At 36.3% G+C, this 11,027-nt stretch overlaps 1 protein-coding gene across 3 annotated transcripts in view; it reads left to right on the plus strand.

The window, feature by feature from the left end:
- Positions 1–10,574, plus strand: part of TSEN15 (tRNA splicing endonuclease subunit 15) — a gene marked incomplete at its 3' end in the record, with an annotated part of 31,511 nt that extends 20,937 nt beyond the window's left edge. Inside the window, exons 4-5 of one of the 3 annotated variants that reach the window (XM_081223529.1) lie at positions 7,478–7,619; positions 10,450–10,574. In XM_081223529.1, the coding sequence (XP_081079655.1) occupies positions 7,478–7,619; positions 10,450–10,509 (202 nt within the window). Of the gene's footprint in view, positions 1–7,477; positions 7,653–8,157; positions 9,490–10,449 lie in introns of those variants that run through there. The other 2 variants (XM_081223528.1, XM_081223527.1) reach the window with 2 other exon arrangements.
- Positions 10,575–11,027: the final 453 nt, after the last annotated feature.

The raw sequence follows: 11,027 nt of genomic DNA on the forward strand, positions 1-11,027 counted from the left end.
TATTTTAGATTTGTGTGATGAAACATCTCTACAATATTTTTGCAAAGAACTGAGCTTTTAAAAAACATACGTATAAGGAAACTTTGTTCTGTGGTTTCTAAATTAAGATTTCAAACTGTAAGCTTGTTAGAGGTTAAGTGAGACTGTAGTATTTTAGTGATGCTTCAGTGTCCTCAGCATCTTTACAACCATGTGTGATTTTTAAAATAGAACTTTGGAACCTGTTGTTGTTATATTGAGATTGTGCAATCTGTTGACTTAAAGGCAAAGTAAACATTTTTAGTTTATTAGTAACCCATAAAGGAAACAAACAGGACAGATCTCAAATGGGCAAAGATGATGGCATTACTTTAAACATATGTTAAAAATTGACTAGAAGAGATCCTGAACAAGAATCTTTGTAAGACTTCCCAAGTGAGCTTTGGGTAACAGAGGCAGATAAATTATTTTATTGTTATTACTGTGAAGATTCATTGGTAATTTTCCCCCACGCTACCAAGTAGGATAAACAGAGCTCTGAGAGGGGAACTTCCATTTCATTTTGACAGTGATTTCCCTCAACTCCGAAGACAATACCCCCTTTACAACTCTGAGCTAATTTTCAAGTGTTAGCATTTCCCACATGGGTGTTTTGAGTAAGTCTGAAAATGTTTTGCTATTTATATCAAAGAACTCTGGAAACAAATATGAATGAGATGGAAATTTCTATCCTAACTTTTAGTATATGGTCTAGAGTTCCCACACAGTTTACATTAGGAAAACAACCATGCACACGCACACACGTATGTATGTACATTTCTGATTTAAACCATGTCATATCTTGAGAAAAAGAAAATACGTAAAAGTTGTCTTAATAGGTTTTATTTCCCTTTCTGTCTGTGTCCAGTCTTCGTCATACTCTGCCAGTTAGGGATATTTAAAGAAACTTATTTTTAAGTTATGTGTATTCCAGTGGCTTCAGAGTGTTACTTTCCATCAGTGCTGTGTAATAAGGTTTCTGATTAGTATTTATGGTTGCTTTATCTCTTTCTAAAGTAAACCTCTGATATGAACAGTAATCTAGCTAATTGTCATACAATTCAGCATAGGTGGAAATTATTTTTTAAGGGGAAGGTAGTGGTTACACTACCTTTGCAAGAATGCAAATCTGGTATAGATACTATATATAATAATACTGTATTCAGTGACTGCTTGACAGTTTGCAAAGCCTTTTCATGTATGCCACCTCATTGATTCTTAAAATAATCCTATTTGTAGACATTGAGGTATACTATCTTCAGATTACAGCACCATTTGTTAAAAAGACTTTCTCCATTGAATTGCCTTTGTAGCTTTGTCAAAAATCAACTGATCACACTTATAGCATATTAAGAAGTAATACTTATGACAATATTAACACAAAGGATGGGGCTATATTGAAGCAAGGAAATGATATCAGAGACTAACTTGAAGAAATGAATAGTATCAGAAATATTAAATATATAGGTTAATATATTTTTTATCCTTTTTCCTCTTAACATTTTAAAAAGACCTAAGATTGTATAAAGCAATAATATAACACTGTATTGAGTTTATAATATATAGGCATAATATGTATGACAGTAATAGCACAAAGGAGGAAGAAAGGAATGAAAGTTATACTGGAGTTTCTATATTTGTTTTAGAATTGAATTAGTATTAATCTGAGGTAAATTGTGATAAATTAAGATACTAATATATTATAGTGCTCTCTAGAACCACCACTAAGAAACTCGAAAAAGTACAGTTGACCTTTGAACAATGCAGGGGTTAGAGGTGCCAATCCTCTGCACAGTTGAAAATCCAAGAGTAACTTTACAGTTGACCCTCTGTATCTGCAGTTCTGCATCCGCAGATTTAACCAACCAGGGATCATGTAGTACTATAGTACATATTTATTGAAAAAAATCCACGTATAATTGGACCTGCATAGTTCAAATCTGTGTTGTTCAGGGGTCAACACAAATTAAAATTAAAATGGTACACTAGAAAACATCAATTTATTACAAAAGAAGGTGGTAAAGGAGGAACAGAGGAACAAAAAAGACATGTGATATATAGAAAACAAACAGCAAAATGGCAGATATAAATCCAACAATATCAGTATTAATTTTAAATGTGAATGGATTAAACACTCCAATCAAAGGACAGAAATTATAAGACTGGATATAAAAACAAGATCCAACTACATGCTGTCTGTAAAAGAGACACTTTACATTCAGAGACAACAATTTTGGAAAATTCTCAGCTGTTTCTTCTATACTGCTATAGTCTGAACGTATCCCCTATGTTTCATATGTTGAAATCCTAAGCCCTGAGTATTAGGAGGTGGGACCTTTGGAGGTGCTTAAGCCATGATGGTGGAGCCCTCATAAATGGAATGAGTGCCTTAAAAAAGGACCTCACATTTCAGATAGTTCTGAGAAACTGCTCCAAAGAGGTAGGGGGGAAGGTCAGTATATGTGTGATTTTGGTGAAGGGGGAGTACCTGCAATAAGCACATATTTTTTGCAGAAGGTTTCTGCTAGTCATGAGGAACAGACGTCACCACGAAGGATTTTAGTGTTTTTCTAGATATGAGGAGATACAAGAATTGGGCTCATAAAATCAGCTCCTGAAAACATCTAACTATCGGAAGACCTGTTCTGCTAGTTTTTCCCAGAGCACAGGGTGCCTCATTTGTGCTCTCCACACTGAAAGTCAGCAGCTGCAGTAGCACATGATTTAATCCTTGTAGAGGTGGATGGCAAGTGCTAATGGCAAGTACCAATTTGTAGTTGACAGTGCCCACAGCCTAATCCCAGAAATCTGTGAATATGTTATGGCAAAAGAGATTTTGCAGATGAGATTAAGTTTAAGGATTTTGTGATTGGGAGATTTGCCTGGATTATCCAGGTGGGCCTTACTAAAAAAAAGAGAGAGAGAGAGACCTTACAGAGATCCCTTGCCCCTTTTACCACGTGAGGACACGGTAAGAAGGTGCTGGCCATGAGCCACGAAGAGGACCTCCACCAGAATGAGACCATGCTGGTGCCTTGATCTGGGACTTTCCAGCCTCCAGAACCCTGAGAAATAAATATCTGTTGTTTATAAGCTGCCTGGTCTGTGGTATTTTGTTATAGCAGCCTGAATGGACTAAGACACACACCATTCTCTCCTTATTTTCCTCTGTAATTCTATTTACACATATGTTAAACTGATATTGCATCAAAGGCCTCTGATGTTTTATTTAAAGAAAAAAATTTCTCTTTGTACTTCAGCTAAGTTTCTTATGACCTATTTTCAGGTTCTCTAAATCCTTTCTTGTGCTGTGTCTAATCTAACATTAAGCCTAGTCAATACTTTGAAAATACATTTTTAAATTCTAGAATGTTCATTTCCTTTAGAATTTTCATTTTTTTGCTTATATTTTTCATCTTGTCACTCATTTTGTCTGTCTTTTTCCTCAATGCTATAACATTTATTATAGTTATTTTAGAGTCTTTACTAATTCCAACATCTGTTTTTCAACAGCTTTAGTTTTCTGACAGTCATCTTGTATTGACTTTTTGCTCTTGATTATTAGATATATTTTCCTGCTTCTTCGCATAGCTTAGAGTTTTTCACTGGATGCTGGACATTGTGTATGAAAAAAAAACTGATGTTGATAGACGGATGTCGATTCTACTCCCCGCCTCCAAAGAGCTCATCCTTTCCGCTATCTGGCAGGTAGAGTTAGTGTCTAATTTAGTCAATCAAATCAGAAGTCAAGAGGAATCATGGCTGAACTGCAGCTTTAGTTATCTCAGTTCTCTTCTTGGTTTCAAATGTCTTAAGAATGGGATCAGCCCTCTCTCTTCAGCAGGGCTTAGTGATTAGGGCTTGCTTGCCATTTTCCAGTCCCTTTCCCAGCTTCTCATGCTGTTGCTTAAACACAGCAAAAGTCCCATGAGTGAGAGTTGGTGAACTGGAGGGATTGTTGGCTTTTAAGATTCCATTCCTCCATGCCAGTTCATGTGCCGTTTTTACAAGTAGTGCTGTTTTCTCCTGGTCCCAGTGAAGTTGCTTGCGTATGACTGGCTTACTCCTCCAGCCACTGTGGCCAGACTTAGCAGTTGCCCTCAGGGGTGGAAGTGGCTGTGTCTTGGTCTCTACCCTGGAAGGGCTCAGTGCTCATTGAAATTTAGTTCCTTTAAACTTCTTTGTGTTTACCTCTCTTATGGCATTAAAGAAAAATGGCATATTGTTAAGCAAATCAGGTGTTTTCTCTTTATTATCATAGGAATGGTGGTCTTCTGAGATCTTTTATATCCTCATTAAAAGTGAAACCTCCTTCTGTGCTGACTTTTGAATAAATAATATTGAAAAAGAAAGGAACACTGCTTTGGTGATCATATCTTACCATTTTTATTCTTAACCTTTTTTTAAAAAATAAATTTATTTATTTATTTATTTATATTTTTGGCTGCATTGGGTCTTCGTTGCTGTGCGCGGGCTTTCTCTAGTTGCGGCGAGCGGGAGCTACTCTTAGTTGTGGTGCACGGGCTTCTCATTGAGGTGGCTTCTCTTGTTGCGGAGCACGGACTCTAGGCGTGAAGGCTTCAGTAGTTGTGGCATGCGGGCTCAATAGTTGTGGCTCGAGGGCTCTAGAGCACGGGCTCAGTAGTTGTGGTGCACAGGCTTAGTTGCTCCACGGCATGTGGGATCTTCCCAGACCAGGGCTTGAACCCATGTCCCCTGCATTGGCAGGCGGATTCTTAACCACTGTGCCACCAGGGAAGCCCCCTTAACCTTTTTCGTAATGTAGAATAGGGGTCAGCAAACCTTTTCTTAAAGGGCTAGATAGTAAATATGTTGGGCTTTGCGGACAGAGTGGCAAAATTGAGGCTATTATGTAGGTACTTATATGACCATTCAAAATGTATCATTTAAAGATGTAGTAAAGATTATTCTTAGCTCATGAGCCATAGAAAACAGGTGACCATAGTTTGCCAGGCCCTGGTATAGAGACAAATGATAAAACAATTTGTTTTGATGAACAAAAAGCAAGCAAATATCAGATACTTTATGCGGGCCTCTCACTGTTGTGGCCTCTCCCGTTGCGGAGCACAGGCTCCGGACGCGCAGGCTCAGCGGCCATGGCTCACGGGCCCAGCTGCTCTGTGGCATGTGGGATCTTCCCGGGCCAGGGCACGAACCGGTGTCCCCTGCATCAGCAGGCGGACTTTCAACCACTGCACCACCAGGGAAGCCCCAGATACTTTAAAGAAATTATATTCTAAGGAGTTCTTTGATACACCATCTACCACTGTCATCTACAATAATAAGTGCCAAAAATGATGATCCTGAGCTGTCAAGACAAGTTTAACTTGTCTTGTTTAGTGTAATTGAATTGCATAATAAATTTTAGAAAAATGTTTATCAGAAATATTTTAAAGTTTATATGCCTGAAGAGTTAGTTATAGCTCTATGGAAACCTTCATTCAAAAAGCCTCATTCAGGGACTTCCCTGGTGGTCCAGTGGGTAAGACTTCGCCCTCCCAATGCAGGGAGCCCTGGGTTTGATCCCTGGTCGGGGAACTAGATCTCACACGCGTGCCGCAACTAAGAGTCCACATGCCGCAACTAAGACCCGGCACAGACAAAATAAATGAAGTAAATAAATAAATATTATAAGAAAAAAAAGCCGCATTCATTCTACCCAAGTATTCTACTACATATTGAGCATTAACAATTTTTTTTAAAAAGCTTTGACCCTCAAAATGGGTACAATCCAGTGGAAAACAGACACTTAGATGTAAATATAAATACAAGGTAGTGATTGCAGTAATGTAGGTTTGCACAAGGTGCCTCTGTAGGGTTGGGGAAAGGTGGCAGGGAAGAATTCAGAGAGAAGATGATGCTTTGCTGACTCTTGAAAAGGAATTAAGATTTTGTCAGGTAAACATTTTATTTATCCAGTATTACCAAATTGTTGAATTGACTCTTTCAAGGTCATTTTAGAAATGGTTTGACTGTGAGGAAACAAACTTAGCAACTCATTCTCTCCTTATCTGATTACATACCTGTGAAATTTAAATGATAGTAGGTAAGCAGCTTTTTGTGACTGTTTTAAGAAACCAGTTATCACTCTGTAGCATATGCAGTGACTGAATGATAGTTTAGCAAGAACAATTTAATTTCAGCTTTTCTAGGAGTGTATTGCTGTTTTAAATCACTTTTAAAATCTTGTCTTCACCACAGGTTTTTTAAAAAGCATTATAATTACTATAGGAAGAATATTTCAAAGCAGAGACTTTTCTTTTTAGATACTTTATAGATTCAGTAGCTAGTAGGATGGGTGAAGAATCACAAGAATTTTTACTTAGGGTTGGGAGTAGAATTTAAGGGGACAAATCAGACTTTTGTTAAAGAGAATATAGTGTTATTATGTATTCAGTTGTAGCATGTTAATATGCTAGTAAATCTTTTTCTAATTCCTGAAAAATTGGTTAGCTTCATGAAAAAAACAACTGATCATTTTTTATTTACCTTTTTAAGAAAGCTCCTCTGGAGATTATATTTTACTGAATTATCGAATATAGGTTTTATTGAGTAGGTAATAAGAATTTTTAGTTTGTGGTAAACAAAAGCTAATAGTGTTTTGAAGACCTAGGTATTGGATTTAGTAGATTATTTTCCACAGCAAGCAAACTGAAATCCTTTATAACATTGATGTCTGATATATAATTTTACAAAAAAGTTTTATCTCTATATATTTTTCTTTTAGCTTTTATTAAGTAACAGAATACATATTGAGAGCCGCAAAAATATCTATATTCATATCTAATAATTCTGATACCTGGAAAGGCCCAACAGAATTATTTAAAAAGAAACAACTACCTGCAGAAAGATGATTATTACAGCTTATCTTTATTAGCACCCTCCTCCTCACAAAAAACCTGAAAGAACTTTACAGCAATAGGGGAATGATTGGTTAAATTATGAGGCAATAGAATATTATATAGCCATATAAAGGTTGTAATTATTAACACCAGTAGAAACATGGGGAAATGTTTATTATAGTCTACTTTTAAAAAAACAAACCTGAATACCAAATTGTTCCACTGTAAGATACCAAGTTGGAAAATTGGATAAATGAGTAACCGGGATCTTTAGCTAATTTAGATGCACTAAATACTGTTAGTGTCCCGTTCTGTTGGTTCCTAAATGCAGTTTTGATTCTCTCAGGTATGATGATCAGGAAAGATGGGTGAATACAAAAGAGAAGGACTGAAAGTCAGTAGATAGCTCTTATTTGCAAGATTTTCTGTATAAGAAGACAACTTTAAATGTTTGTATTTGAGCCTTCATACATTTCCTGAGTCCACATTATGGAAATAATGTTATTGCCTACCTCTTCTCCAAGATTTTACAGTATTTGATCTTATTATTAATTGAGTGATTGTGAATGCTAAATGTGTTGTGACTTTATTTTCAGGATAAGGGAGATCTTGAAGGCATCTCGAAAATTGCAAGGTGATCCGGATTTGCCGATGTCTTTTACTTTGGCCATAGTGGAGTCTGACTCCACAATAGTCTATTACAAACTTACTGACGGATTTATGCTGCCAGATCCTCAGGTCAGTTTGGGGGCAACTATCAGTAAACATTGAAAAAATAAGAAAGTTACGACATGATTTTAAGTGTGAATCAATCCATTCACAGAACCATCACTTCTTTTGCAATATGAACATTCAAGAAAAAAAATGACCTGGTTTTCCATACCTCAGAAGCGGCTATGTCCTGTTCAAAGCAACATGTTCCTAGCTGTTTTCACAAAAGTAATTTGACTTCCCTACTCTACAGAAAATTTCATAGTTTCCCAGAGTACTTCATGAAGTCATGATGCATTTAATGATTTGATGAGTAACTGGGATGGAATGTAAAGGCTTATAATAGTTTTAAGAACACTTAAACGCTTCTTTAAGGAAATGTTAAATTGGTTGACATTTTGACAGGAACAATTTAATAAGTAAATGTGTTTTATATGATTTCTTTACATACATTGTTGGCATAATTGGGATAATCACATTACATATCTTCCTAGTTTTGCTTTTAAATTACATTATCTCTTGGGGAAAAGGTCCATCCTTATCTTTTTTTTTTTTTATGTTGCAGAATATTTCCCTTAGAAGATGACACCTATACTTCCCGATGCTTGCTTTATTCACACAAGATTGGATTGAGACCCATCAGCCTGATTCATCTTTAATCTCAGAGATAGTCAGGGTTGACTTAGCTGGTCCCATTCCATAAGTTTTCTTTTTGAAGAATAAAACTTTCCCAGATAGAAGAATTTATTTTATTCAAAAATATAGGGTAGTTGCTCTAGAACTTTCTCATCTGGAGACAGTTTAATTATAGTTGTATACAAGTTTATGCCTAGGGTGTGTTCAGAAGGGACATTGTTGAGACTGCCACCTCTTTCCCTTACTCAACCCTCTCAGTGCCTTTTGGACACTACAGCTAGCCTGGAATGGCATTTCAGGTACACCTTGACACCTGGAGAGTTTACTTTAGCCTGCTTTTTCATCCCCAATAGAAAGTATTCTTTCAATTGGTTTTTTCATGTTGTAATTATTGTCACTTCCCTCTTTGGTTGACTTTAAATCAAAACTAAAAATATGCTCATCCAGAGTGTAAAATTACATGTCTAGATTAATAGGGACCAGAGAATTGCTACCTACAAGAGTACTGGGTCTTTTTCTTCCGTTCTTATTACCACCACCTGTACTGTATCATAGCTAGAATATTACAAGAGAGATAGTAGGGGACAGTGTTAACCTTAAAAACATCTTTCTTAAGTAAACCCAGTTTTTCTACTTTGGTTAATACTGCCCAATTAAGTTGCCTAAAGTATAAACAATTATATGCACAAAGATGTTTCAAGTGACATTTTGGGCCATATAATAATACAAATTATAAATGACTTAAAAGTTTAAGGCAAGGGTCAGCAAAATTTTTCTGGAAAGGGTCAGAAAGGAAATATTTTAGGCTTTTCAGGTCATATAGTCTTTCTCACAACTTCTCAGCTCTGCTGTTTGTAGGACAAAAATAACCATAGACAGTATCTAAATGAATGGATATGGCTGTATTCCAATAAAGCTTATTTGCAAATACAGGGACATAGTTTGCCAACCACTGGTCTGGGGAGATAGTCAATGAGCATATATAGCTAATGAATCGTGTGTTATGTACCCATTAAAAATTAGTAATTACTGAAAAACATGAGATAATATTTAGTAACAAAAAGCAAGATACAAAAGTATATGAATGTGTTTGACGCTATAAATAACACACCAAGTATATAATAAAAAGATGACAAAATAAATTACTAACTGGTTATAATAGGATGGCAGGGCAGGAAATGGATGACTTTGTCTTTCTTCAATATTTTAGTTTTTCTCTATTTGTATTACTTTTATAATAAAAATGTTTTAAAATAAAAAAGTGTCCTGAGATCTATATTAGTTACCTATTGTTGCATACTAATATTACCACAAACTTAGCAACTTAAAGTAGCACACATTTAATATCTCAAATTTGGGTCCTTTGTAAGGTTGCAGTCAAGGTGTTGGCCAGGGCTGCAGTGTCATCTGAGGCTTCACTGGGGAAAAACCTGCTTTTTCACTCATGTGGTTGATAGCAGCTTTCTGTTCTCTGTGGGCACTTGTACTGAGGACTTCAGCTTAGTGGGCTACTGGTGAGAGGCCACCCTCTTTGCCACATGAGCCTTGCCAGCACAACTTGTTTCCTCAAAACCAGTGAGGGAGAGAGAGTCAGCAAAATGGACCTCCTAATATCATGTAATGTAGTCATGTACATCCTGTCACCTTTGCCATATTCTGTTGGTTAGGAGCAAGTCACAGCTAATTACGCTGGAAAACAACAATTATAAGAATGGGAAAAATGACCAAAAGTAGGAAAATTACAAAATTGTATAAAGCATCATTCTTGATCTATAGTAGTTCCTGAACTCCTTTCCTTTGATATTTTTTGTATTTTACTTTCCTTCTTGATGGGAGGTCTTGGCAACTCCTTCAGACTCCCTCTGCTTCCCCAGAAGGCCTGAAGATGCACCAATTCAGAACAACATGGGTTTCTGTAACCCTAGTCAGCAATTTGCAGATCTAAGGATCCTAAAACAGTTTATGATCAGTTCTTAGCGTCTCTGTCATTTGATTCCTTTTGAGGGCTTTCATTACAGTGCTAGAAAAACAGTCTGCATTTTCAGAAAGAAATGTAAGGCTTAATGAATGTTAGATTTGTGTGTCAGATCTGGTGACCAGTGGGCCCCTATGTAACTGCAAGACCAGAAGTGTCTTGACTGTGAAAGGAGCTTTCTTACAGAAATCTTTAAAACTAGGTCTTAATCTCACTGTATGTCCTGGGATGTCTACTCTTTTTCAGAATGTTCCCTGTGTACTTGACCGAAGTTGTTCTGTCCAAAGCCAGCCAGATACCTGCTAGTGTGAGTAATGGTCCAGAACAGTTTGGAAATGGAGACGACCCGGCTCTGTCAGTCTCATTTTAGTGAAAAATAGGTAAAGTGATTTCTTTTGTGTGATCAAGTAACTTTGTAATTGCATTTACATTTGTCTTTCTTGGTAGACTATGGGCTCCTTAAGAACAGAACAAAGAACTGTGTCTTTAAAAAATTTTTTAATTGAAGTATAGTTGATCTGCAGTATTATATTTTATCAGTAGTTTCAGGTGTACAACATAGTGATTCAATATTTTTATAGATTATACTCCATTTAAAGTTATTACAGCATAATGGCTATATTTCCTTGTGCTGTACATGTATCTTTGTTGCATATTTATTTTACATCTTTATTTTATTAATCCCCTACCCCTGTTTTGCCCCTCCTCCTTCCCTCTCCCCACTGGTAACCACTAGTCTGTTCTCTGTATCTGAGTCTGTTTCTGTTTTGTTATATTCACTAGTTCATTTTATTTTTTAGATTCCACATATAAGTCATAACAAA

Source organism: Mesoplodon bidens (genome assembly GCF_964165515.1).
Source record: "Mesoplodon bidens genome assembly, chromosome: 2".
Taxonomy (NCBI): domain Eukaryota; kingdom Metazoa; phylum Chordata; class Mammalia; order Artiodactyla; family Ziphiidae; genus Mesoplodon; species Mesoplodon bidens.